The sequence below is a fragment of the Callithrix jacchus genome, chromosome 2, assembly GCF_049354715.1.
Source record: "Callithrix jacchus isolate 240 chromosome 2, calJac240_pri, whole genome shotgun sequence".
In the NCBI taxonomy this organism is placed as follows: Eukaryota; Metazoa; Chordata; class Mammalia; order Primates; family Cebidae; genus Callithrix; species Callithrix jacchus.
The window spans coordinates 9003965-9031465 of NC_133503.1; the positions used below are offsets into that span (position 1 = coordinate 9003965).

At 48.4% G+C, this 27501-nt stretch overlaps 1 protein-coding gene across 21 annotated transcripts in view; it reads right to left on the reverse strand.

Annotated features, from left to right (window-relative positions):
* Positions 1 to 249: 249 nt before the first annotated feature.
* GTF2I (general transcription factor IIi) overlaps positions 250 to 27501 on the reverse strand; it is a 108720-nt gene continuing 81468 nt past the window's right edge. For all 21 annotated transcript variants that reach the window (XM_054247368.2, XM_054247352.2, XM_054247367.2 and 18 more), the window contains 16 exons: positions 24803 to 24874; positions 23746 to 23929; positions 22466 to 22524; positions 20476 to 20550; positions 16996 to 17097; positions 15753 to 15818; positions 15392 to 15575; positions 13744 to 13799; positions 13052 to 13132; positions 11765 to 11848; positions 10453 to 10636; positions 9015 to 9043; positions 6392 to 6433; positions 2959 to 3000; positions 2091 to 2166; positions 250 to 1409 (listed from right to left, as the gene is read on the reverse strand). In XM_054247368.2, the coding sequence (XP_054103343.1) occupies positions 2108 to 2166; positions 2959 to 3000; positions 6392 to 6433; positions 9015 to 9043; positions 10453 to 10636; positions 11765 to 11848; positions 13052 to 13132; positions 13744 to 13799; positions 15392 to 15575; positions 15753 to 15818; positions 16996 to 17097; positions 20476 to 20550; positions 22466 to 22524; positions 23746 to 23929; positions 24803 to 24874 (1319 nt within the window). In that variant the 3' untranslated portion in view covers positions 250 to 1409; positions 2091 to 2107. The remainder of the gene's footprint in view (positions 1410 to 2090; positions 2167 to 2958; positions 3001 to 6391; positions 6434 to 9014; positions 9044 to 10452; positions 10637 to 11764; positions 11849 to 13051; positions 13133 to 13743; positions 13800 to 15391; positions 15576 to 15752; positions 15819 to 16995; positions 17098 to 20475; positions 20551 to 22465; positions 22525 to 23745; positions 23930 to 24802; positions 24875 to 27501) is intronic.

Sequence of the window (27501 nt, forward strand, 5' to 3'; positions counted from 1 at the left end):
CCAAAATCCACATGTGAGCTGTTCTGCATCCACAGCAGGCACGGCCCAGATAGAAGGGTGGGGGCCCTGGCCCAGCTCAGAGATGGACAGCGGTGGTCTCAGAAACACCGCAAGTGGCGCTGTCCCCAGGAGGCACGGCGGGCTCTGCCCAGCGCCAGCCTCGGTCTCGGTCTGTGTTCCACCTACGCCCAGCCACCCCCAAGCTTATCCCCAAAACGGAACCATGAAAACAGCCGAGAGAGCAATACCTTAGTGTGTGAAAGGCATGGATGGATTTTATTGATTACCCTATATCTACAATTTGAGGTAAAATAGAAGCAACACATGAAAATGCCTATTTCTGCTACCATGTCATATAATTCTCCACCGTGAATATTGTGATAAAGCTACTGAAAACTATGCCGTCACATAGCCTAGCTTCTTGTAGAGCTGGTATTTTACAGTTCGCACCGTGTGTGAAATCTCAACACGTGTAAGACTCTCCTAGGAAGGCGCAGCACGTCAGAGGTTGCGTCAAGAGCCCCCTGACCCCTCCTCACTCCCCGCACCGGCACCTCAGGGTTACAAGAAGCACTAGGAAATACGCCGGCCCAGCCAGCCCTGGACTCCGGGCCAGAACAGCCTTCCTACGAATCCGCGCTGCAGCAGGTCCCGCGATGGTGAGGCCGCCTTAGTGTCGGCGAGCGAGCCCCGATCCTCACCCCGGTCTTCAACTTCTGGTACACCATGCATTTTATTTGGACGAAAAGTAAAAGTGGAAGAGTTTCTCTCTGTATTTAATCTAGAATTCACACGCTGAGATACTGACCTCTGACTGTTAGGTGATCCAGACGGTTTTGCTTTTAATTATGATAAAAAACAAAAAAAAAACAAAAAAAAAACATAGGAACCATGAGAGAGAGCTTAGGAAAAGGTTTAGTCAAATATACAGATACGAGTTGTTCACTCAGTCATTAAGGAGAGCCGTGAACAAAGGATCATTTAAATGATTTTTTTTTTTCAAATAGAAAAACTAAGGAACGGAACTATCACGGGAGTTTCTCTTCACTGCAGAAGCTGAGATGTTCCAGGAGGGGTATCTCCACTTGATTGGAAAATAAACACCGTAACTGAAGGCTCTGCTGAGTACATACAAAAATCTGGTGGGATTCATCCCTGACGTTTCCCTGTCGTTTTTCCAGCATTGCTGTAAAATCCTGATAATACATTCCCCAGTTACACCAGGCATTCCAGACCCACAGTCACTCTGCTCTTTAATTCAATTCACAGAACTGCTGAAAAAGTAGACATTTCTATCTAAAAGTAGAAAAGAAGGTTTGTATAGAAGGTCTTTCTGTTATACAAGTATATTACACAGCTTGGGGGAGCAACAGGTCCGAAAAGCTCTTCTCAACCACTGATACTTTAAGCTAGAACAGGAGAGAAAAGAAAGAAGCCAACAGGTTAATCTAATTACGGGGACTTCGCAGTCAGCAACATCACAACTTTAATCTGCCAGTTCCGGTAACAATGGCTTGGGTTCAGATGCATTCATAAAGCAACATGAGAGCGTCAGTCCATGAGCTGACAGCGTAAGGCAGATTGCAGTACAAGAAGTCTCTGCATTAAAAAAAGAATTCCATTGTCAAAGCTTCCTGACTTCTGGTCCCAACCTACTCCTATGATCACTTGGGTGAACTTAAGACATCTGCAATACCAGGATCGGACTTGGAACTGAACTCTGCAAGACGAACATTAGCTCTGCAGCTGTCAGACTGAAAACACCATCGCTAAGGGGAAAAAAGGCAGCCTCATGACTCTGACTCAGCGGATTCCATGAGGAGGACAACGTTTACTCTACCAATTAGAAACAGAACGTTCTTTTTAAGGCAAAAGTGCTTTTGCATCTTTGACTGAGAGATACTGACCCAAGGAGAATCTCCCTGTGGAGTCTTCTAGCTTAACCATCCAGGAAGGCTCCCACCTGGCTCCCACATCCCCTGGAGGCGGGGCCACCATCTTATGTTAAGGAGGGAGATCACATTAGCTACGCGTATGGAGGGGGTTCAGATGGACACCACACGGCGTCCCGGACACAGAAGCTGATTTACCCTAGGAGGGAAGAGGTCTACCACGTGGGGTCTGGTTCTTGCTTGATCTGAGAGCTTCCGTCAGTCTCTTTTATTTCTATCAATAGAAACAAAACGGTACCAGTTAATTATTTTGCAAAGCTGCTAGATTATAAATCCATTCATACCACGCTATTTACTAAGATATGGTTTAATAAGGAGGAGAAGACACCAAACAGCAAAACAGCTTCAGAGAGACGTCTCCTGAGCAGTACATTCTAGATTCTGTTACTTATGTTTTCAAAGTAACATACATCTTCCGGCTTGTATGCGTTTAAAGGACACCATTATCTAGGTTATGTAGCGGTCATTCGTTCAACCGACTTTCAGGTAGAATTCACCGAGTCGTCTGGGGAAGTGAAGCAAAAGCAGCTATGCCTCATCTCTCAACAGCATAACCTGCAAATCCCATTCACCCAGAAGAAAGAGAGCAAAACCATCACCCAGTCCTAGTGAAACAGTTTCAACATACAACCCTTAGTCCTGATAAAGTCTTGGCCGGGCAAGGTGGCTCACGCCTGTCCTCCCAGCACTTTGGGGGCCAAGGCCAGCACATCACTTGAGGTCAGGTGTTTGAGACCAGCTGCCCAACATGGTGAAACACCGTTTCTACTAAAAATACAAAACTTAGCCAAGCATGGTGGTGCACACCTGTAATCCCAGCAACTTGGGAGGCTAAGGCAGGAGAACTGCTTGAGCCCAGGAGGTGGAGGTTGCAGTGAGCAGAGATCACACCATCTCACTCCAGCCTGGGTGACAGAGCAAGACTCTGTCTTTAAATAAATTAATACATACATAAAAAAGTCTTTAAGACTTCAGATTTGTAATGCGGGACCACCCCACCCTTTACCTTCTGTGGCTGGAACTTCCAACTGGCTTGGTTCCGCTGATTCTAAAGAGAAGCACAGAGACTGATTTCCACATTGTTCGACAGCTGCTATATACTATCTAAAGAACGCAGGACGAAGAGCAGCTGTCCAGACCCTCCACACACAGGTGCACAGTGGAAGAATGCCCAGTGTTGAGATTAAGCACACAATTATCCAAGTGTACTTTCAAATTTCTGCTTCTCAAATGCGCTCCTAAACCCACACATACAGCTGAAGTCTTAACAGCCCAACCGCGAGAACAACCAGTTCCTTCGTTAGCTTTACCCTCATTCTTCAGTTTACTCCCTTTGATAAAAGCTTTTCATTACTTGTTTGTTTCCGTGTTTTTTTGTTGTTGTTTGCTTTTTGAGACTCTGTTGCCCAGGCTGGAGTGCAATGGCGCGATCTCGGCTCACTGCAACCTCCGCCTCCTAGGTTCAAGCAATTCTCCTGCCTCACCCTCCTGAGTAGCTGGGACTACAGGCACATGCCACCACATCCAGCTGATTTTTGTATTCTTAGTTGGGATGGGATTTCACCATGTTGGGCAGACTGGTCTGGAACTCCTGATCTCAACTGATCTGCCCGCCTTGGCCTCCCAAAGTGCTGGGATGACAGGTGTGAGCCACCATGCCCAGCTTCATTACTTTCAATGACTCACACAGCACAGGGCCATTTTTTTTTTTTTTTTTTGAGATGTTTCACTCTTGTTACCCCGGCTGGAGGGCAGTGGCACAATCTCGGCTCACTGCAACCTCCACCTCCTGGGTTCAAGCGATTCTCCTGCCTCAGCCTCCCGAGTAGCTGGGACTACAGGTGTGCCCCACCACACCTGGCTAATGTTTGGATTTCTAGTAGAAACAGCGTTTCACCATGTTGGCCAGGATAGTCTCAATCTCCTGACCTCAGGTGTCTGCCTGCCTGGGCCTCCCAGAGTGCTGGGATTACAGGTGTGAGCCACCGTGCCTGACCTTTTTAAGAGCACAATGTGTACATTTCTGCTCAACAACACTTAGCTCACTGACTTACGGCAGTCATTGGAAACTGGTGGTGCAGTCAAGGTAAAATGACAGCCCTCTTACTCTGCCAGTTCAGTCTATCCATGAATCCTGGGGTTCCTGGTGTTGGGCCTGACCTGGGATAGTGGGTACACATGGTCTGCAGCCCCCAGTTCTCAGTCAGGACCCACAGCTTGCATTTTTGTTTTGATCACCTGTCAAACTCAGGAGTGAAAACCACAAAGAAGCCTGTGTGTGCTGTGTAACTGTGTGCTGTGTACTGTGCGCTGCGTGCTGTGTAACTGTGCGCTGTGCACTGTGCGCTGTGTACTGTGCGCTGTGGTAACTGTGCGCTGTGTACTGTGCGCTGTGTCACTGTGCGCTGTGCACTGTGCGCTGTGTACCGTGCGCTGTGGTAACTGTGCGCTGTGTGTTGTGCACTGTGTACTGTGCGCTGTGTCACTGTGCGCTGTGTCACTGTGCGCTGTGTTAACTGCGCTGTGTGTTGCACGCTGTCATTGTGCGCTGTGTACTGTGCGCTGTGTTAACTGTGTGCTGTGTGTTGCGCGCTGTGTCATTGTGCGCTGTGTACTGTGCGCTGTGTCACTGTGCGCTGTGTACTGTGCGCTGTGTACTGTGTGCTGTGTTAACTGTGCGCTGTGTACTGTGTGCTGTGTACTATGCGCTGTGTCACTGTGCGCTGTGTACTGTGCGCTGTGTTAACTGTGCACTGTGTACTGTGCGCTATGTCACTGTGCGCTGTGTCACTGTGCGCTGTGTTAACTGTGCGCTGTGTCACTGTGCGGTGTGTTGTGCGCTGTGTAACTGTGCGCTGTGTTAACTGTGCACTGTGTACTGTGCGCTGTGTCACTGTGCGCTGTGTACTGTGCACTGTGTTAACTGTGCGCTGTGTCACTGTGCGCTGTGTACTGTGAGCTGTGTACTGTGTGCTGTGTTAACTGTGCGCTGTGTACTGTGCGCTGTGTCACTGCGGTGTGTTGTGCACTGTGTAACTGTGCGCTGTGTACTGTGTGCTGTGTGTTGTGCGCTGTGTAACTGTATGCTGTGCGCTGTGTACTGTGCGCTGTGTACTGTGTGCTGTGTTAACTGTGCGCTGTGTACTGTGCGCTGTGTACTGTGTGCTGTGTTAACTATGCGCTGTGTACTGTGCGCTGTGTCACTGCGGTGTGTTGTGCGCTGTGTAACTGTGCGCTGTGTACTGTGCGCTGTGTCACTGTGCGCTGTGTACTGTGCGCTGTGTTAACTGTGCGCTGTGTACTGTGCGCTGTGTCACTGCAGTGTGTTGTGCGCTGTGTAACTGTATGCTGTGCGCTGTGTAAAATTGTGCGCTGTGTTAACTGTGCGCTGTGTCACTGTGCGCTGTGTACTGTGCGCTGTGTCACTGTGCGCTGTGTCACTGTGCGCTGTGTACTGTGCGCTGTGTTAACTGTGCGCTGTGTACTGTGCGCTGTGTTAACTGTGCGCTGTGTACTGTGCGCTGTGTCACTGCGGTGTGTTGTGCGCTGTGTAACTGTGCGCTGTGTGCTGTGCGCTGTGTCACTGCGGTGTGTTGTGCGCTGTGTAACTGTGCGCTGTGTACTGTGCACTGTGTACTGTGTGCTGTGTTAACTGTGCGCTGTGTACTGTGCGCTGTCACTGCGGTGTGTTGTGCGCTGTGTAACTGTGTGCTGTGTACTGTGTGCTGTGCGCTGTGTAACTGTATGCTGTGCGCTGTGTAAAATTGTGCGCTGTGTTAACTGTGCACTGTGTTAACTGTGCGCTGTGTACTGTGCGCTGTGTTAACTGTGCGCTGTGTGTTGCGCGCTGTGTCATTGTGCGCTGTGTTGTGCGCTGTGTACTGTGCGCTGTGTTAACTGTGCGCTGTGTCACTGTGCGCTGTGTACTGTGCGCTGTGTACTGTGTGCTGTGTTAACTGTGCGCTGTGTACTGTGCGCTGTGTCACTGCGGTGTGTTGTGCACTGTGTAACTGTGCGCTGTGTACTGTGTGCTGTGTGTTGTGTGCTGTGTAACTGTATGCTGTGCGCTGTGTAACTGTGCGCTGTGTACTGTGCGCTGTGTACTGTGCGCTGTGTCACTGCGGTGTGTTGTGCACTGTGTAACTGTGCGCTGTGTACTGTGTGCTGTGTGTTGTGCGCTGTGTAACTGTATGCTGTGCGCTGTGTAAAATTGTGCGCTGTGTTAACTGTGCGCTGTGTTAACTGTGCGCTGTGTCACTGTGCGCTGTGTCACTGTGAGCTGTGTACTGTGTGCTATGCGCTGTGTCACTGTGCGCCGTTAACTGTGCGCTGTGTTAACTGTGTCTGCAGGCAACTGAGCGCTGAGGCCATGCACAGGCGTGCCGTGTGCGACACCAGGCAGGCAGCAGTAGCTCCGGGCCCTCCCCCGCCTCACTCACCTTGTATCGCGGGGGTTTCTGACTCACTCTGATCAACCAGCTCTGAAAATGAAGCAGATTGGTTTAAATACTGTAAGGACATGTTGTTCCCTCGGAAAAGCATTTTAACATCCACTTGCTATTTCCCTCCAGATGAGAAGGAAACAAACCTCAGGGTTCTGATATGTCCCTCACAATCCCTAATTCATAGTAATTACCATAAAACCTTCTTCCACACTACTGCACAAGAACGGGAACAAAACAGAACATTTTGTTTATTTTTTGAGACGGAGTTTCACTCTTGTCACCAGGCTGGAGTGCAATGGTGCGACCTCAGCTCCCTGCAACCTCCACCTCCAGGATTCAAGCAATTCTCCTGCCTCAGCCTCCTGAATAGCTGGGATTACAGGTGTGCGCCACCACACCCAGCTAATTTTTGTATTGTTAGAGAGACGGGGTTGCACTATGTTGGACAGGCTGGTCTCAAACTCCTGTCCTCAAGCGATCCATCTGCCTCAGCCTCCCAAACTGCTGGGATCACCACAGGCGAAAGCCACCATGCCTGGCCAAAATCAAACATTTTAAACATCAACTTAGAGGCCAAATAGGCTTAATATATAACATTCTTTGGAAACAAAAAATGATTCAGTAGACGGATGAACTCAGGTTAATTTTTAAAAGATGCAAAGAAAAAAAATGACCAGGAGATTTTTTCCCCCTGGTGTGATTAAGCTGAATGTCACAGACGTGATTCACACACGATGAAGGGAGGTCTACCAGTCCTTAAGGACTGACATCACCATATGAACACACCTGCCCAGACAGAAGGTGGACTGAAAACAGAGCCTGTCCAGTGAACTCAGGGTCTGCTCTACAAGCAAATGAGTCAACTCTATGTTAAAGTGAGACTCAAAGCTTGGGGGCAGAAGACACATCACTAAGTCCACGATACCAGAAAGTGAATGGAGGCCGAAGAACACGGTCAGCAGCGTGGACAGAGAACAGCAGGGGCAGGCAGAAAACCGCAGAGCTTCCCCACTCCAGGGCTCATCCAGGTCTCACGTGGCTGCGCTGAACACAGGCCTGAGAAGCACTACACCTGCCACTCAAGTGCTTCCTCTTCCAAAGAGTAAACTGTAGAATTGATGGATCAATGTAGGTGGATTTTAAAGAGTTAAAACAATGAACTTCCACCAGAAAAAAAAAAATGAAATGCTCAGGTATTAGAAAAATATGAGTCTCACTTTGATACTTTTTTTTTTTTTGAGATGAGTCTTGCTCTGTTGCCCAGGCTGAAGTGCAGTGGCACGATCTCCGCTCACCACAACCTCTGCCTCCCAGGCTCTTGCCACAGCCTCCCAAGTAGCTGGGACTACAGGCGTGCGCCACCATGGCCAGCTTCTTTAGATTTCTGGTAGAGACAGGGTTTCACCATGTTGGCCAAGCTGGTCTTGAACGCCTGACTTCAAGTGATCTGCCTGCCTTGGCCTCCCAAAGTGCTGGGATTACAGGCGTGAGCCACCATGCCTGGCCCTGCTGTTATACATTTTTTTTTTTTTTTTTTTTTTGAGATGGAGTCTCGCTCTGTTGCCAGGCTGGAGTGCAGGGGCGCGATCTCGGCTCATTGCAACCTCCGCCTCCTGGGTACAAGGAATTCTCCTGCCTCAGCCTCCCGAGTAGCTGGGACTACAGGTGTGGACCACCACGCCCACCTAATTTTTGTATTTTTTAGTAGAGACGGGGTTTCACCATGTTGGCCAGGATGATCTCGATCTGTTGACCTTGTGATCCACCTGCCTCGGCCTCCCAGAGTGCTGGGATTACAGGCGTGAGCCACCGCGCCCGGCCCAACTTTTATACATTTTTAATAAGGAAGTTAAGAAAACAAAACGTACTCACAAAATTAAGTTTTGTGGAAAATACTTTTGAAAATGACACAAACATGAAGGAACTAAAGACACTGGTATGTGTTCACTCACTCAGCAGTATCTGAGAGCCTGGCGTGTGCCAGTCAGTGTGCTTAAATAGTAACGGAAGCAGGCACAGACAAAATAAACCACCTACTCTGCCACGAAATTCAAGCCCAGTGGTTAGAACAGCAATAACAGCAGTGATAAACAGAGGCTGTGTCTGCCGAGCCCATACCACGGGCGAAGCACGTACTGTGGGCTCATAGCCCGTGTCACTATTCCAGGTTAGGGGCTGCAAACGTGTTTTCTTACAGAGCCAGTCAGTAAGGGTGTTAGATTTTGCAGGTCATACACTGGCTGCTGTGACCTCTCAACTCTGCCATTAACAAATGGACAGGATAGTGGTTTCAATAAAACTTTATGCGCACACATCAGCAGGAGCTTGCTGACACCTATTCTAGCTGCTTTCCATCTATTGGAAACCTCCCGTCCCCAGACTGGTGCTGTTATTACCATTTTATGATTAAGTTCATCGGGGATAGGAAAAGTTGAGGAGTCTGAATCATTTTATAGCGAGGAAATGCCGGGTGTTTTTACTGAGGGCTAAGACGACTGTTTGCACGGTTACTGACGTAGTGAGGTAACACGAGATACTGTAAGCATGTATACACACTCACACACACACGTCAGACCCCAGGGAAAGCAAAAAGACAAACGCTTCACAAAATACTCACGGTTATTAATCACAAGTCCCGGAAATGGTCTAAAGAGAGAAACAGAGTGTAAGGTAGAACAATTTATTTCCACTCCGCAAGAACTGACAGGTGTGACTGTTCATTCAGCTCATACCCAGCCCGTGTCACTTATGTGCCACCACAAGAAATATTACCCACAACCTTGTAAACTTATGGAAGGGACAGATATGTATGAATAATGAGAACATGGTTAGGAAGTGTTTCACAATAAAATGCAGAGCAGGGAACAGAGTGACTCAAACGCAACAATGGAAGAGGCTTTTTGCTTAACTCCTGGGAACGATATGGAGAATGGCCATGGCGAAGTGGAACAAAAACATGGGATTTTTAGGGAAGGAAGGATGGAAGAAGACGAGTGAATGAGGAGAAGCCTCAAGAGGATGTATTATGAGATTTCTGAGTGCCAGTCCTAAGAGATCTGAACTAGAGACAGTGGCAGCTGGACGAATGGATTGGGAAGGTGGAGTCGTAGTAAGTTTCTGGGGGCTGGAAGAGAATAGGGAAGATAACCTGGGATTGGTCCTCAGGTGGGCATCTCTTATTGTGACAAGGACACGAGAAGGAATGTGGCGTTCTCAATGCTGTCGGGGGTGGGTACAGTCATCATGCCTATTCCTATGGACAGGAGCTGACACTCTCAAGGGGGACAATGAGCACTCTCATTTACAGACAACTAACAGAGTGACCCGGCTAACGAATGGCTGAGGTGACATCCAATCTGCCTGACCCAAAGCCCTGACAAGGTGCCTAAGACAGAGGTTGGCAAGGCTTTCCTGGTTTTGAGACCGAGTCTCGCTCTGTCGCCCAGGCTGGAGTGCAGTGGCACAATCTTGCTTCACTGCAACCTCCGCCTCCCAAGTTCAAGTGATTCTCCTGCCTCAGCCTCCCGAGTAGCTGGGATTGCAGGCACCTGCCATCATGCCCGGCTAATTGTTGTATTTTTGTAGAGACAGGGTTTTACCATGTTGAACAGGAGCGCAAGACCATGTTGGCCATGCTGGTCTTGAACTCCTGACCTCAGGTGATCCAACTGCCTCCGTCTCCCAAAGTGCTGGGATTACAGGCCAAGGTTTTTCTATAAAGCGCTAGAGAGAAAATATTTTAGACTCCGGAGGCCATGCTGCCCCGGCCCCAGCTACTTACTCCCTGTGACAGGAAAGCAGCCATGAATAACATGGATGTAGCTGTGTTTCAGAAAGACTCTAAAAACAGGAGGCAGGCTGAACCTAGCAGTGCTGGTTTGCCAACGCTTAGGCAGAAAAGCATCTAACATCCTAATAACAAAACAAGTTCTCTTCCTTTGGTCACTGCACTGCATAGGAAGCCTGATTCAACGTCTCCCTGTGACTGCATTTTAGATGGCTCAGCCTCATGAGCTCAGGATTTGTTCCCGTGACTGAGCAGGAAACTCACTTACCTAATGACCGTGAATTTGATAAACTCGGCAGAATCTAAGATCCTTCTCATGGAGCTGATTTCCAGGTAGCTGGGGGCTTTGAAGGACACCCCAGGGGGCATACCATCAACCACCACACAGCCAGGGTTAATTGTGATTTTCCTGTAGGGAACTTTGACAGGAAAACCCATACCAATAGCTTCACCTGTAGTGATGGTGAGACAAAAAGCACAATAGCAGACATTAATCTATTACTTTAAAAAGTCTGTAAAAAGCACAAGATCAACATTTATTGTAAAGACTGTCTCTGCTGTTAACTAAGATCTTTGTACACTTCAAACAAATTTAAATATAAACCTTAATTTTTTTTTTTTGGTTAGTTTTTTTTGAAACAGAGTCTCACTCTGTCGCCCAGGCTGGAGTGCAGTGGCTTGATCTCAGGTTCAAGCAATTCTCCTGCCTCAACTTCCTGAGTAGCTGGGATTACAGGCATGCACTATCATACCCAGCTAATTTTTGTATTTTTTGGTAGAGACAGGGTTCCACCATGTTGGCCAGGCTGGTCTTGAACTCCTGGCTTCAGCTGATCCACCCGCCTCAGCCTCCCAAAGTTCTGGGATTACAAGCATGAGCCACACTGCCAGACGGTGAACCTTAAATTCATTAACTTTCACACTAACCATCCATAGTATAACACTAATGGTATCTTATTAAATAAATTTAACACAAACAAAACATTCATTCCTTCATTTGGAGATGGAGTTTCGCTCTTGTTGCCCAGACTGGAGTGCAATGGTGCAATCTTGGCTCACCGCAACCTCCGCCTTCCCGGTTCAAGCAATTCTCCTGCCTCAGCCTCCCGAGTAGCTGGGACTACAGGCACCTCCATCATGCCCAGCTAATTTTTGTATTTTTTTGAGACGGAGTTTCGCTCTTGTTACCCAGGCTGGAGTGCAATGGCGCGATCTCAGCTCACTGAAACCTCTGCCTCCTGGGTTCAAGCAATTCTCCTGCCTCAGCCTCCTGAGTAGCTGGGATTACAAGCACGTGCCACCATGCCCAGCTAAATTTTTGTATTTTTAAAAGAGACGGGGTTTCTCCATGTTGGTCAGAATGGTCTCGATTTCTTGACCTTGTGATCCACCCACCTCAGCCTCCCAAAGTGCTGGGATTACAGGTGTGAGCCACCACACCCGGCCTAACACTTACTTTTACATTTTAATTCCTTTTATATAGGAAGATTACAACCACCTAACCATTATATCCTGAAATGATCTTATTAAAACAAATCTCTTTGCTTACTGCAATTGTACTTTGTAAATGCAAAACTTACCAAACTTCCGACTGAAGAGGTCATTCACTTGTTCTCTTAGCTGTCTAGCTTTTTCAACTTTCGATAGTCTTTCATTATCATCATCTAAAACAGTTCAGAGAAAACCTAAAACTTAAATACTGCTTTTTTTTTCCCTTTCTGGTAAAGAGATGGTATCTTGCTGTATTGCTCAGGCCAGCCTCAAACTCTTGGGCTCAGGTGAACCTCCTGCCTTAGCCTCCCAAATAGCTGGGACTACAGGTACGAGCCGCTGCTCGGATGCACTTTTCATCCCAGTTTTTAGGAGCTCTGTGTAATGTTTTTAAGCACTTTCCATTTTTTAATGATTTAAGTATTTGAGCATTTTGAACTAATTAAATTTGGAATTGTTTGAAATCATTCCTAACTAAAATGCTACAAACTTGTTCTTGTTATAAAGACCTTTATCTGCTGTTTTAAATAGATTTTCTTTCCCCCCAGAGTGTCACACCCCGTCCCCCATGCTAGAGTGCAGCGGCACCATCTGGGCTCATTGCGACCTCCGCCTCCCGGGTTCAAGCATGTCTCCTGCCTCAGCCTCCCAAGTAGCTGGGATTACAGGTGCGCACCACCACACCTGGCTAATTTTTTTGTTTTTTAATTTTTTGAGATAGAGTCTTGCTCTGTCACCAAGGCTGGAGTGCAGTGGCGTGATCTTGGCTCACTGTAACCTCCGCCTCCTGAGTTCAAGCAATTCTCCTGCCTCAGCCTCCCAAGTAGCTGGCATTTTAGGTGTGTGCCACCATACCCAGTTAATTTTTCTATTTTCAGTAGAGAGGGTTTCACCATCTTGGCCAGGCTGGTCTTGAACTCCTGATCTTGTGATCGCCCTGCCTTGGCCTTCCAAAGTGCTGGGATTACAGGGGTGAGCCACTGTGCCCAGCCATTTTTTTGTATTTTTAGGAGACAGGGTTTCACTATGTTGGCCAGGCTGGTTTTGAACTCCTGACCTCAAGTGATCCTCCCGCCTCAGCCTCCCAAATCCTCCTGTAATCAGCTGGGATTACAGGCATAAGCCACTGTGCCTGGCCTTAGACTAGACCTCTGGGTGGTTAATGGGTTCTAGCTCATGCCAAGTGCCAAAACATGCTGGAGCTGTGTGGAGAGCAACCGTTTTTCGAAGGCAACTGGCGCAGGGGTCTGGGAGGGGTACCAGGCAATGTGCGACATATTGTCCCTGAATGAGCTGAGCCAACTACCCTGGCCGGGAAAGTCCAAGGGACCCTGAAGAGAGCCCCACAAGCTATGATAGAAGCAGAGAAATCATACCTGGAATTGTCACCTGAATGATGTTAAGGTCTTCAACACCCGATGCGGTAGTGTTAACATTGGGCGATGAATTTATTTTCCCTGCAAATAAGAATTTAAAATCAGAATTTACAGAAAGCATGGTCAACGTCTCTCATACAGGCCGAGACCGTTTCATCTCAGTCCTGTTCACGGCTCTTTCTTTCTGTGGTACATCATCTCAAGAAGACATTCTCCTCCCTGAAGGGCCGCTTTTCACTATCTTTCTCTTCCTGCTGGTGCTCAGGAGAACATCACACACACAGAGGCAATCAGTTACTGAAGAACTAAAAACTGAAATAGCCCAAACTACACCTGTGAATGGGTTTTCCTTCCCCCTTTACTCCCTGAGAAGGAGTCTTGCTCTGTTGCCCAGGCTGGAATACAGTAGTGCGATCTCTGCTCACTGCAACCTCCGCCTCCTGGGTACAAGTGATTTTCCTGCCTCAGCCTCCTGAGTAGCTGGGATTACAGGCAACTGCCACCATGCCCGGCTAATCTTTTATACTTTTAGTAGAGACGGGGTTGGCCAGGCTGGTCTCGAACTCCTGACCTCATGTAATCCACCACACCAGCCTCAATGGCTATGCTTTAAACAGCTTTTGTAAACCACGGCTGCACAACACAAGCCTGAGAGCGTTCTGTGGCCACAAAAATTCAGAAAAGACACTCACTGGGAGGACTCTTAGAGGAGGTGCTCTCCTTAATTGCCGTCTCAAACATTTCGGGCCTGCAGACAAGAGAGGAAAAAAAATGTGCTGGTCAAACAGTGAGACTGACGTTAAAATGTAAAGAGTCAAAGATTTACAAAGCGGTAACTGTCAAGGCTAAATTCCATTCCTAGGAACGGAGAACAGAAACCACCTGGGTATCTAAGGAACCACAGCCAAAAAGACAAACTACAATCATAGTTTAACAACCATCGCTGCCCCTCTTTGGCCCCCCTTCCCCCATGGTGGTTTCAAGGACATCTTCTTCCCAAGGTTAGAATGTATCCTGAAAAGAATCAGTGCCAGACTTGAGGATGGAAACAGAAATCGCCCCACATGCGCAGCAAGGAAACGGAAGATGGGCTGTGAAAACAGGAGCCCTTGAGACTCCCGCCGCAAGCAGAAGCAGAGGGCACAGAGGCCGCCAAACCTCTGCAGAGCTGACCGAAAGTACAGCAGGTGGCCATTATGCTCGGCAAGGCCGGCTCTGCTTGAAAGCATCCCTGGGTGACTCAGAATTAAGCCTGACACCAAGTCCATGAAACCTAAAATTCACTTCAATTGATGCATGTGGATTAGCATATACTTTAAAATTCCAATTCTTCTTCTTTTTTTTTGAGACAGATTCTCGCTCTGTTGCCCAGGCTGGAGTACAGTGGCATGATCTTGGCTCACTGCAACCTCTGCCTCCTAGGTTCAAGTGATTCTCCTGCCACAGTCTCCCAAGTAGCTGGGATTACAGGTGCCTGCTACCATGCCTGGCTAATTTTTTTTCTTTTTTTTTGTATTTTTATTAGAGATGGGGTTTCACCATGTTGGCCAGGCTGATCTCGAACTCCTGACCTCAAGTTATCTGCCCTCCTTGGCCTCCCAAGGTACTGGGATTTATGGCTGAACCAGGCCCATTCCTATTTATTTTAATTATGTTAGCCTAATCCACACATGTTCAAGCAAGCAGGAGAAATTAAAAATACTCTATTAAGTTGGAGAAATAAAAGGACTTTAGAAAACAGAACAGCGGCTCAGATTCCAGCAGTATCAAGCAGTAACAACATGGCTGTGTACATTTAGCAACCAGAAGTCGTCATCTCTGTGGTAGGCTGAAGTCCTCCTTCCCTTCCACTAGCAGAAGGAAAATTTCCTTTCCTTTTCTTTTTTTTTTTTTTTAAACAGAGTTTTGCTCTTGCCACTCAGGCTGGAGTGCAGTGGCACAATCTCGGCTCATTGCAACCTCTGCCTTCCAGGTTCAAGCCACCACCTCCCAGGTTCATGTGATTCTCCTGCCTCAGCCTCCCGAGTAGCTGTGATTACAGGCACGTGCCACCACTTCCAGCAATTTTTGTGTTTTTAGTAAAGACAGGTTTCATCATATTGGCCAGGCTGGTCTCAAACTCCTGACCTCAGGTGATCTGCCTGCCTCTGCCTCCCAAAGTGCTGGGGTTACAGGTGTGAGCCACTGCACCTGACCAGATGTAAACAGATGCAAGAGTGCAGCTTAAAGAAGAGCTCTTCTGACTAATTCAGCCCTGCCACAAACACGGACCCACATACCCATTTTCCAGTGTCAAACGCGACCCACTCATGCTAACCCCACTCCATCTGATTCCCTTACTTTTTAATGATGAACTTAATTTTGGCTTTATTTCTGAGTATCTTCTCCAGCCTTGGAATGCCAAAAGTAGAGGGTCTTCGGAACGGGACACCCTCAGGTAAGCCTTCCACGTAAAAGTCTTCTGGGAAAGACTCAAACAATGCGAATGGCACCTTCACAGCTTGCTTAAGGCCAAGAGCTTCCCCTGCAAAACAGCCGCATACACAGAACAAAACACAGGAGTAATGACGCCATTCAAGCCTGAAAAACCCACACACCACCAAGCACAGGGACACTCCAACATCCAGGGTCTCACTCTGCTCCCTTCTACTCCATGAAGGCACCCCTGAGCTTCAGTAAGAATGTTTCAAAACAGACTTACCGCATTTCTCATTGAAGAGATTTTCAACTTTCTGTTTTAGGTCCGTGATTTTGGCATTCCAGGCCTCTGCATATAGAAGATAAGATAGTTAAATTGCAGTATGTATCACAGGACTTATCAGCATACATTCACAGGCAGGAATGTTTCATCTTCTTTGTGCGTCTTTAAGAAGAAATAATTTCTTTAAGAAGAAATTACGGTGGCTCACACCGGTAATCCCAGCACTCTGGGAGGTGGGCGGATTGCCTGAGGTTAGGAGTTTGAGACCAGTCTGGCCAACATGGTAAAACCTTATCTCTGCTAAAAATACAAAAAAAAATTAGCCAGGTGTGGTGGCGTGTACCTGTAATCCCAGCTACTCAGAAGGCTGAGGCAGGGGAATTACTTGAACCAGGAAAAGGTGGAAGTTGCAGTGAGCTGAGATCACGTCACTGCACTCCAGCCTGGGCGACAAAAGTGAGACTCCATCTCAAAAAAAAAAAAAAAGAAGAAAGAAAAAATGCATAATCCTTCACGCCTATAATCCCAGCACTTTGGGAGGCTGAGGCGGGTGGATCACGAGGTCAAGAGATGGAGACCATCCTGGCCAAGATGGTGAAACCCCGTCTCTACCAAAAATGTAAAAATTAGCTGGGCACGGTGGTGGGCACCTGTAGTTCCAGCTACTTGGGAGGCTGAGGCAGGAGAATTGCTTGAACCCGGGAGGCAGAGGTTACAGTGAGCCGAGATCACACCACTGCACTGCAGGCGGGTCTCAAAAAAAAAAAAAAAAAAAAAGAATAATCTTTTAGCACTGTATGACTTGACAGTTACTCCTATCCTGATACAGAGGCAAACTCTGTTCGTACATTACTTTACGTCAGCTGCAAATAAGTGAACAAATGCTAAAATAAAGCAAAAACCCCCAAAAGCCCCCAAAATTATAGTGTCTACTACATGCGAGGTACAGTTCTTAGTACTTTAAAGGATGGTACTTATGACCTCATAATAACCTCACGAGAAAGAAAGTAATGTTATCCCCATGTTGCACGAAGGGAGACTGAGGCAGGGGGCATTCACCTGCCCAAGTGGCATCAGATCTGAGCAGAGATCTGAGCTCGGGCAGTCTGGTTCTACAGTCCATTCCTTTAACCCTTGATGTACACCAACTCACAAGTAAGAACGACTCACCTGGTGAGATACAACACGATTAACTCCTTCTATTTAAGACGACTGAACAAATAGAAATAAAACGCAGACTTACCAAAGGAAAACTCTCTCCCTCGTGGCTTGAAGGGTACGTTCGAACCGTTAGTCTGGGTCGGGGTTCGAACAGCTGAGGTTTGAGGATTGTTGTTATTAGGGCCTAAAAGAGTGAAAATGATGATAACGCACATTTCACGACGCAGGTGTCTCTAGGCTACAATCTCCAAGTCCAGCCTGTGCTGGAAAACGAAGCTCGGTTCAGATGGAGACGGGCATTCCTGTCATTCCTGCGGGTTCCACGGAAACCCAGCTTTCTACTCCCGCCCCTGCAGCCTGGTATTTCCACCCAAAAGGGAATTCGCTTACTGGCTGGTCTGCCACAGTTACTCAGCGCATCACCATGCCTTTTTGAAACCACCCCATTTTTCGTTTCCTACGTCTGCTTACGTTTTTTTTTTTTGGTTGTTGCTGTTTGTTTTTTTTGAGAGGGAGTTTCGCTGTTACCCAGGCTGGAGTGCAATGGCGCGATCTCGGCTCACCGCAACCTCCGCCTCCTGGGTTCAGGCAACTCTCCTGCCTCAGCCTCCTGAGTAGCTGGGATTACAGGCACGCACCACCATGCCCAGCTAATTTTTTGTATTTTTAATAGAGACGGGGTTTCACCATGTCGACCAGGATGGTCTCGATCTCTTGACCCTGGGATCCACCTGCCTCGGCCTCCCAAAGTGCTGGGATGACAGGCGTGAGCCACCACACCTGGCCTGCTTATATGTTTTAACGCCTGAACAGAAGCACAACTTCAGGTACCACTATCTCTATAATGAAGCTTTCTTTTGGATTCTCCATCAGCTCTGACATATGATTTCTTTCAATTCTTACAACTCAGAAATAATGCTCAAGGCCGGGTATGGTGGCTCCTGCCTATAATTCCAGCACTTTGGGAGGCTGAGGAGGATGGATCACCTGAGGTCAGGAGTTTGAGACCAGCCTGGCCAATATGGCAAAACCCCATGTCTCCTAAAAATATAAAAATTAGCCAGGCATGGTGGTGCACGCCTGTAGTCTCAGCTACTAGGGAGGCTGAGGCAGGAGAATCACTAGAACCCGGGAGGTGGAGGTTGCAGTGAGCCGAGACTGTGCCACTGCACTCCAGCCTGGGTGACAGAGTGAGACTGTCTCAAAAAAACAAATAATGCTCAAAGTTGTCCGCTCTTTTCCACCACAGGAAAGTGAGTGCCAGCTCTGTTTACCGGTGTCGACTCCAGACCTTACCTTTCTTATTTAGGGACATCTAATAAACAATCAAAGTTAGCAGTTGTCAACATATGAATGAAAGAGTCGAGGTAATGTAAAAATAAAGTTTCATCTGAATTCTTTAAGTTACAAAACACTCTTAGGGTACATCTCGAAACTCCAAATTCCTTCCTTTGCAGACATGTTGATATGGGCTCTAGGCTTTCACCTCAATTACCTTTGAAGTGAGTTATTTACTCTGTATGCCTATCTTTGCATAACGACTTTTCTCGATAAACAAATTTTGAGAAATACTATCAATAGCTAAGAGTGCATACTGGTCGCCCGGCGCGGTGGCTCACGCCTGTAATCCCAGCAGTTTGGGAGGCTGAGGCAGGCGGATCACAAGGTCAGGAGTTCAAAACCAGCCTGGCCAACGTGGTGAAACCCGTCTCTATTAAAAATACAAAAATTAGCTGGGCATGGTGGCACCTGCCTGTGATCTCAGCTCCTCGGGAGGATGAGGCAGGAAAACTGCTTGAACCAGGACCGGGGAGGCGGAGGTTACAGTGAACTAGGATCGTGCCCCTGCACTACAGCCTGGCTAGAAAGTGATACTCCGTCTCAAAAAAAAAAAAAAAAAAAAAAGGTGGATACTGGTCACCATACCAAGAGTGCCCTGTGAGCTAACCAATTCATTCTTCACAGGCACTACCGTCTCTGCTTCAGCTGTGGGACGCAGAGCCACAGGGGCTGCATAACCTGGTGAGCAGTGGTGCTGGGCATCAACCTTCCCAGTCTGTCTCTCGGTGCCCTCACCCCCTGACACGCGGCGGACGGGAGCTTCACGAATCACTTCGCAGATCTGAGCGAGGGACGGCAGGCACGCAGCACGCCACCCCCTGTACAGTGTTCCGACCCAACCTTCCGGTCGTTAATGATGTCAGAACTCCTCAATGAGGACCGCCGCTTCCTCAGAAGCTGGTAACAAAAGCAAGGGGCGCCAGACCAGCTGGCGGGTGCATCCACACGGAGGAAAAGTCAGAACGTTCCAGAACCACAGTTTTCTACCAGGCCAACATCCGTGCTGATTATGCTGTAAGCTCATGAAGCAACCTTTACAAACCAGTGGGCAAGACGACACAGGAGCAGATGACACAACCGAGCTGGCAGAACGATCTCGTTCTTACGCTAAATGAATCACTGGCATTCTGGGTTTACTTAAGAGAAGTCACACTCTACACCCACGAGCCTGACTACATTAAAACGCTAACACCAGGCCGGGCATGGTGGCTCACACCTGTAATCCCAGCACTTTGAGAAGCTGAGGAGGGTGAATCACTAGGTCAGGAGTTGGAGACCAGTCTGGCCAACATAATGAAACCCTATCTCTACTAAAAATACAAAAAATTAGCCAGGCGTGGTGGTGCACACCTATAGTCCCAGCTACTCAGGAGGCTGAGGCAGGAGAATCGTGTGAACCCAGGAGGCAGAGGTTGCAGTGAGCTGAGATCACACCAATGCACTCCAGCCCGGCTGACAGTGAGAGACTCTGATTCAGAAAAAAATAATGATCATAATATAATTATTTCCTTCTGCATTTATGAAGAGATGGAAGAAATGTCCATACTTGACAGCTGGTTGGAGATTGTCTTTGGTACTGCATGCAGTATTTTAACACTGTGAGCCTGAAAAGATGAGAACCAGCTGGGCACGATGGCTCGCTTGAGGTCAGTAGTTCGAGACCAGCCTGGACAACATGGTGAAACCCCGTCTCTACTAAAGATATAAAAATTAGCCTGGCGAGGTGGCAGGCACCGGTAATCCCAGCTACTTGGGAGGCTGAGGCAGGAGAATCACTTGAAGCAAGGAGGTGGAGGCTGTGGTGAGCCGAGATCGCACCACTGCACTCAGCCTGGGCATAAGAGCAAGACTCCATCTCAAAAGAAAAAGAAAATACTTTTATTCAAGGCACTGCTAAACTTTCTTTCCTTAAAAGAACAAAAACAAAACGAAGAGGAATAAAAAGGTAAGACATTCCACGTGACTCTGCACCCTTCCTTGTTACAAGAAAGAAACAGCATTTTAGGGCTTTTCTTGGGAGCAGTTTATGAGGTGATCAATGTTATCTGTTTTCTGTTACTGGCTTAAAATTTTTCAGTTAGAAACATTCATAAATGTAGCTTTATCACAGACAGCTGTTCACATGTAAAACTAGTTTTATTACCTTCATCTGTATAAACATAGAGCTAGTGAACTGACCTGACCAGCAGACTGGAGAGTCTACAGAGACACTGGCCCTTACCTTCCACAGTGACCTCAATTTCAGGAACCTTTGAATTACTCCCAGGACTTCGTGGTCTTTTGGGGGACTGCAAAGCTGTAAAAGAAGCCAGAATTACTTTAGTATATTTTAGGGAAAAAAAAAATACAGAAGGAGATGCTTTATAAGAGCAGAGTATTAAAATTCATACAGTTTGGCTCTTTTCAAAGAAACCTGCAGAATAAGCTTATAGTGCAATCCTCCACGGGGCTCAACAAAGCTGGGAAACATGGATGAAGGAGGATTGCAAATGTCATGCTTCCAGTGAATTTTTTTTTTTTTTTTTTTTTTTTAAAAGAAAGAAAAAGAGGCCCATTAAATAAAATGCCTTAAGAAGCAAAGTACCCAACTACAAGTCCCACAAAGATACTGGCCAACGATTCCACACGATTTAGGGAATCCAAATAAATGTCTTAATGCACTGGAATAGAATAGAGCACGCGCCGGAATAGAATAGAGCACGCGCCAGAGTAGAATAGAGCATGCGCCGGAACAGAATAGAGCACGCGCCCGAGTAGAATAGAGCACACGCCGGAATAGAATAGAGCACGCGCCGGAATAGAATAGAGCACGCGCCAGAGTAGCATAGAGCACGCGCTGGAATAGAATAGAGCACGCGCCGGAATAGAATAGAGCACGCGCCCGAGTAGCATAGAGCACGCGCCGGAATAGAATAGAGCACGCGCCCGAGTAGCATAGAGCACGCGCCCGAATAGAATAGAGCACGCGCCGGAGTAGAATAGAGCACGCGCCGGAATAGAATAGAGCACGCGCCCGAGTAGCATAGAGCACGCGCCCGAATAGAATAGAGCACGCGCCGGAGTAGAATAGAGCACGCGCCGGAGTAGAATAGAGCACGCGCCCGAACAGAATAGAGCACGCGCCCGAGTAGAATAGAGCACGCGCCCGAGTAGAATAGAGCACGCGCCGGAGTAGAATAGAGCAAGCGCCCGAGTAGAATAGAGCACGCGCCCGAGTAGAATAGAGCACGCGCCCGAGTAGAATAGAGCACGCGCCCGAGTAGAATAGAGCACGCGCCGGAGTAGAATAGAGCAAGCGCCCGAGTAGAATAGAGCAAGCGCCCGAGTAGAATAGAGCACGCGCCCGAACAGAATAGAGCACGCGCCCGAGTAGAATAGAGCACGCGCCCGAGTAGAATAGAGCACGCGCCCGAGTAGAATAGAGCACGCGCCGGAGTAGAATAGAGCAAGCGCCCGAGTAGAATAGAGCACGCGCCCAAACAGAATAGAGCACGCGCCCGAGTAGAATAGAGCACGCGCCCGAGTAGAATAGAGCACGCGCCCGAGTAGAATAGAGCACGCGCCGGAGTAGAATAGAGCAAGCGCCCGAGTAGAATAGAGCACGCGCCCGAGTAGAATAGAGCACGCGCCGGAATAGAATAGAGCACGCGCCCGAGTAGAATAGAGCACGCGCCCGAGTAGAATAGAGCACGCGCCCGAGTAGAATAGAGCACGCGCCAGAATAGAATAGGGCACGCGCCCGAGTAGAATAGAGCACGCGCCGGAATAGAATAGAGCACGCGCCCGAGTAGAATAGAGCACGCGCCCGAGTAGAATAGAGCACGCGCCCGAGTAGAATAGAGCACGCGCCAGAATAGAATAGAGCACGCGCCAGAATAGAATAGAGCACGCGCCCGAGTAGAATAGAGCACGCGCCCGAGTAGAATAGAGCACGCGCCCGAGTAGAATAGAGCACGCGCCCGAGTAGAATAGAGCACGCGCCCGAGTAGAATAGAGCACGCGCCCGAGTAGAATAGAGCACGCGCCCGAGTAGAATAGAGCACGCGCCCGAGTAGAATAGAGCACGCGCCCGAGTAGAATAGAGCACGCGCCCGAGTAGAATAGAGCACGCGCCCGAGTAGAATAGAGCACGCGCCCGAGTAGAATAGAGCACGCGCCGGAGTAGAATAGAGCACGCGCCCGAGTAGAATAGAGCACGCACGGCCTCTTACCTTTAGTGTTTATCTTACTAGCCATTCCAGGAGGCAAGTAGGAAATAACTAGTTCAGGTCTAGAAAGAAAACCAAGAAATGTCACAGGAGCCAGTACAATGGTGTCTCACAGCTGGTACGACAGTCGTGTTGCGACCTGGCTTTTTTATTCTAAAGGGGTTCACAGAACTATCATGCGACACAACAATAATTCCTATCGTTGTGGACAAAAAAACCCTGATTTTTCCTTCCCATGACTGTAAGTGATTTTATGAAGGATAAATACATAACTTCTTTCCTGAAAAAAAAAAAATAACTCTAATATACATTCTTGGCCACTAAAATTCTGAAGAAACGTAGATAAGAAACTCAGTCATTAGGTTGGGTGTGACGGCTCATGCCTGTGATCCCTGCACTTTCGGAGGCTGAGGCAGGTGGATCACCTGAGGTCAGGAGTTCAAGACCAGCCTGGCCAATACAGTGAAACTCTGTTATTCTAAAAATACAAAAATTAGCCTGGTGTGGTGGTGCAAGTCTGTAATCCAAGCTCCTTGGGAGTCTGAGGCAGACGTTGCAGTGAGTGGAGATCACGTCACTGCGTTCCAACCAGGGTGACAGAGCAAGACTGTCTCCAAAAAAAGGAAAGAAAGAAACTCAATCATTGCTATTTAGTTGCTCACAAGATTGGCCAGAAATAACAGAGCAGATAAAAACCAGTAAGTTGGCCAGGCACGGTGGTTCACGCCTGTAATCCCAGCACTTTGGGAGACTGAAGCCAGCGGATCACAAAATCAAGAGTTCAAGACCAGCCCGACCAACATGGTGAAACCCCGTCTCTACTAAAAATATAAAAATTAGCTGGGCATGGTGGCGGTTGCTTGTAATCCCAGCTACTTAGGAGGCTGAGGCAGAAGAATCACTTGAACCCAGGGGGTGGAGGTTGCAGTGAGCCAAGATCACCCCTCGGCACTCCAGCCTGGGTGACAGAGTGAGACTTTGTCCCAAATAAAAGCCTCAAGTTAAACTTCAAGTACTCAGGCACACTGTGAGTCAGCACAGTGCCTCGAAGTGATACGTCAGAGGCCATCGTCACTATTTTCCTTGCACTGATGAAGATGACGGAGGACAGGCTGGGGGACTGCAGGGGCAATGGACAGCACCAGGACTGCAGCTCACAGTCAGACTTTTCCATCAAGGACTCACACCCACACCTGTCACCTCTGGCTAGAAAATCTAATGAACAAAAACGTCATTTTATTGTTTTAATTCCAGAAATGACTACGGTGGCAAAGATCACTCACTTTTTCACAACGAACTTGATCTTGTTACTCCCACGGACAATCCTTTCAAGTCGTGGAATTCCGAACCAGGTAGGGCTTCGAAAGGGAATCCCCTCTGGCAAGCCTTCCACATACAGGAACTCGGGGTTTGATTCAAACACAGGATATGGTACTTTCACTGCCTCGGTGAGTCCAAGAGCTTGAGCTGAAAGTGCAAGAGAACGTAACCTGTGGAGGATCACATTTGACAGGGACGTTCTTTTATTTGTATCTGCAGTCCCCAGTACATCATGGACAAATTCCCTACGACGGAACAATATCCGCTTCATATGGAAGGCATTTTGCTTAGGATATTGGGCAAATCTGAAGAACGAGCCTAAAAAGTAAGGATTTTAGGAGGAACATCTGAACACTTTAAATCAAAAGGAGAGTTCTTAGTCAAAATGACCTCTGTGCTCGGGGCAGAAATGGTGGAAGGCCATTCCACACATCAGCGACCCCTGCCGGCCTTTGTGTTATCATCGAGAGGACGGGTGTCCGCTCGAAAAACAGGCAGTGTCTACCACACAGCTAAGCAGCACTCAGTTTGAGCGGTCACAGGCTGGGGAGTGAGGACTCCTGATCTGGGACGAAAAGCGTCAACAGCACAGGTTGAGATAATGGACGGGAACGCCCCGGGAACGCTGCTACCGCTGCCCACTCCTTACTTCCTTCTCCATGACAGATACACCCAATCAACTGAAACACTCTTGCTGAGCCTCCTCAGAATCCTTCTCAAGACAGCACTCCACGAAACCGCTGTCAACAAATCTAAGCTGAAACAAACGATGAAACCTATGTGCCACATGGGTGTCAGCCAGATTAGAAGTTCAGACAGCGGAACTGCGAGTTACCCCAACGCCTCCCTTCCTCTCCCGTTCTGACAACTGAGAAGGCGGAATTCAAGAGAAATGAAGTCGTCAGCTTGTTTTCAGTAGCAGGTGTAGGTCCTTCTTCAGGTCCTGGACTTCTGTACTTCATTCAGACACGGCCCTTCATTGATATATTATTAAAGACATAAATGCTGGATGTTACTTACCAAATTTCAGATTAAAAATCTCTTCCACCTGCTTCCGTAACTTGGTAATTCTGACATTCCAGTCTTCTTTGACTGGAAAACAAAATAAGCCCAATTAACCCTGTTATTGACTGGGGCTGCTACGATCAGAATGGATTTCCCCCATAGTACCCTTGCTTGGAGTGACTCTCTTAATTCGGTTTTGTTAAAAACAAAAATTGGGGTCTTCAGGAAATGAATAATTTCCAGTACTTGCCAAATATCAGAACAACTGCAGACAGACAGAATTTACTTATTTATTTATTGAGAGACGGAGTCTCCCTACGACGCCCAGGCTGGAGTGCAATGGCGTGATCTCAGCTCACCGCAACCTCCGCTTCCCGGGTTCAAGCCATTCTCCTGCCTCAGCCTCCCAAGTAGCTGGAATTACAGGTGTGTGCCACCACGCCAGACTAATTTTTGTATTTTTAGTAGAGACAAGGTTTCACCATGTCGGCCAAGCTGGCTGCAAATGCCTGGCCTCAAGTGATCCACCCGCCTTGGTCTCCCAAAGGGGTGGGATTACAGGTATGAGCCACCACACCTGGCCTAGAAAGACAGAATTTAAATTTAAGTTTACATTGTAAATAATATGGAATTTGCCCACATGAAAGAGTGCTCAGAATCAGTGCTTCTCACACATTCCTCCTTGGAGAAGCCCCTCGGGGAACAATGTCATGGCAGGGAGGCCGGCTGCGTAAGGTTCCAGCGCTCCCACACCAGCTCAAACGAGAGCAACTTCACTTCTATTTGCCTTCTCTACAGGCAGTCCTTTTCTCATCTACCAGATGTGTGCCTAGAACTCCACATAAAGCAACGCTTCACCAATCAAAGCAAGTTTTCCCATCAGAAATCAATGATAAAGGGACGGAATTCATGTGGGGGTTGGAGTGGAAGCAGGTGTGTGTGGGTCCAGCAGATGGAAACACAGCCGCCAAGCCTGCTGCAGGAGGCGTGGGGAACTCTGCCTTCTACACTGTGATGCTGGACAGAGCGCTGTCATCTTCCACCAAGTCCACGGAGTTCAGGACTCTGATAGGGATGGAACTCACTTTCTCATCCCCTGGGAAACGAAACCAATCATCTCTGACTGCTGCTCTTGACCACGTAACATGCCAGTCATCACTGGGAGCAAAGACTGTCACCATCACACTGGGCATCCTCTTCCGGCCTGTTGCTGGCCACGTCTGAGCATCAGAGATGCTAATGAAGACAGTGTGCTGCTGTCTATCACTGCAGAGCTCCTCAAGCCAGGGGTGGCTCGGCTGAGGCTGGAGAACTGATCACGCGGGGACGGCTGAGCTCTAGACAGGTGAGCAATCAACTTCGGAGCAGGCAGCAACCTTTGGGCTCCTCTCGGATGCTGTGACCTGGGATCTGACCTTCAGGAAGGCGTTTGCAGAAGCAGTGGAAGCCAAATAGGTAGCTCAGCAGGAAGGAGAGAGGGCAAGATCTGTGGTGGCAAAAGCTGAACAGCAGAAGGCGGCGGCCATCATCTCTGCCAAGGGCGACTGAGAAGCAGCAGAGTTCACTGCCAGCTCAGTGGCCACTGCAGGTGACGGCCTGATCAAGCCCACAAGCTGGAACATGGAAGACACTGCGTACTGGCCCTCCGACTCACAGAACTCACCCGCCTGCCCACGGGGCCATCCAAGCTCTTCCAGCTGCCCCAGTGCAGGAGCGCCCTGCCTCGCACCTCCTCCAGCCAACTGGGCCACAGCACCAGTGACCTCTACCACGGTCTTCCTTCTGTCCCCACCCCAGAAATCACTGTGCAGTTTCACAGATGGCTTAAAGCAAAAGGACATAAAAGGAAAAATCACTTCGAAAGAAAGTAAGCCATGGTAAAGGGGAGATGGCACTCAGCATCACTCACAGTGACAGTGGGGTTTGTTTTCCCACCCGAAAAGAAAAGTCACTCATGTGGACGGTGTTCTGGGCCGGGGTGGAGGGGGTGCGGACGAAGGCAGAGATGGACGTGGAGGAGGACTGGAGTGTTCCTGGATGAGGCAAGACAGCAAAGAGAGAGAGAGGAAAGGGTCGGGGTGGAGGGTTCGCCTCAGTGTGGAGTTCGTTTCTGTGACAAACGCGGCGGAAAATGTTGGAGAAGGACTAAAAACATCACTAAAGGTTGGTGGTTTCCAAAGATCTTGTAACATTTCCTTTCCTTTAGAAGAAAACTTAGCATCTCAAGGGTTTAAGGTGAGTTGCTTTTTCCCTGTGGATTTCACAGGAGTTCATTCAGGCAGAGAAAATAACTCGGGTATGAACCACATTTCAATACCACCAATAAAGACATCGGACTCTCCTCCTCTGAGGTCAAGCGTCTCTTCACTTGCCACTCAGCCTCCTCTTCTGCCCCACCCCACCTCCTCCTCTGACCCTGGCTCCTCCCAGGCAGGATGTCACACCCCACCTCACAGAGCCAGGTGCCGCCTCCCATGGCTCCGCCACCTTCTCAGGGGTGACAGCTCCCTTTCAACAAGCTGAGGACAATGTGCACCCACAGTGTCTTTAAGCAGACAATTCTGATGGCCATGAAACTCTTCTCTCATGCGGTCTGTGACCGAAGTTGTCCTGTCCAAAGACCAATGCATGGCCCACAGGCCCGCCGAGCAAGGTTATGTCAGAATCAGGAGCCACCAAGCAGCTTTTATTCCTTCCAAGATCTTTTATGAATG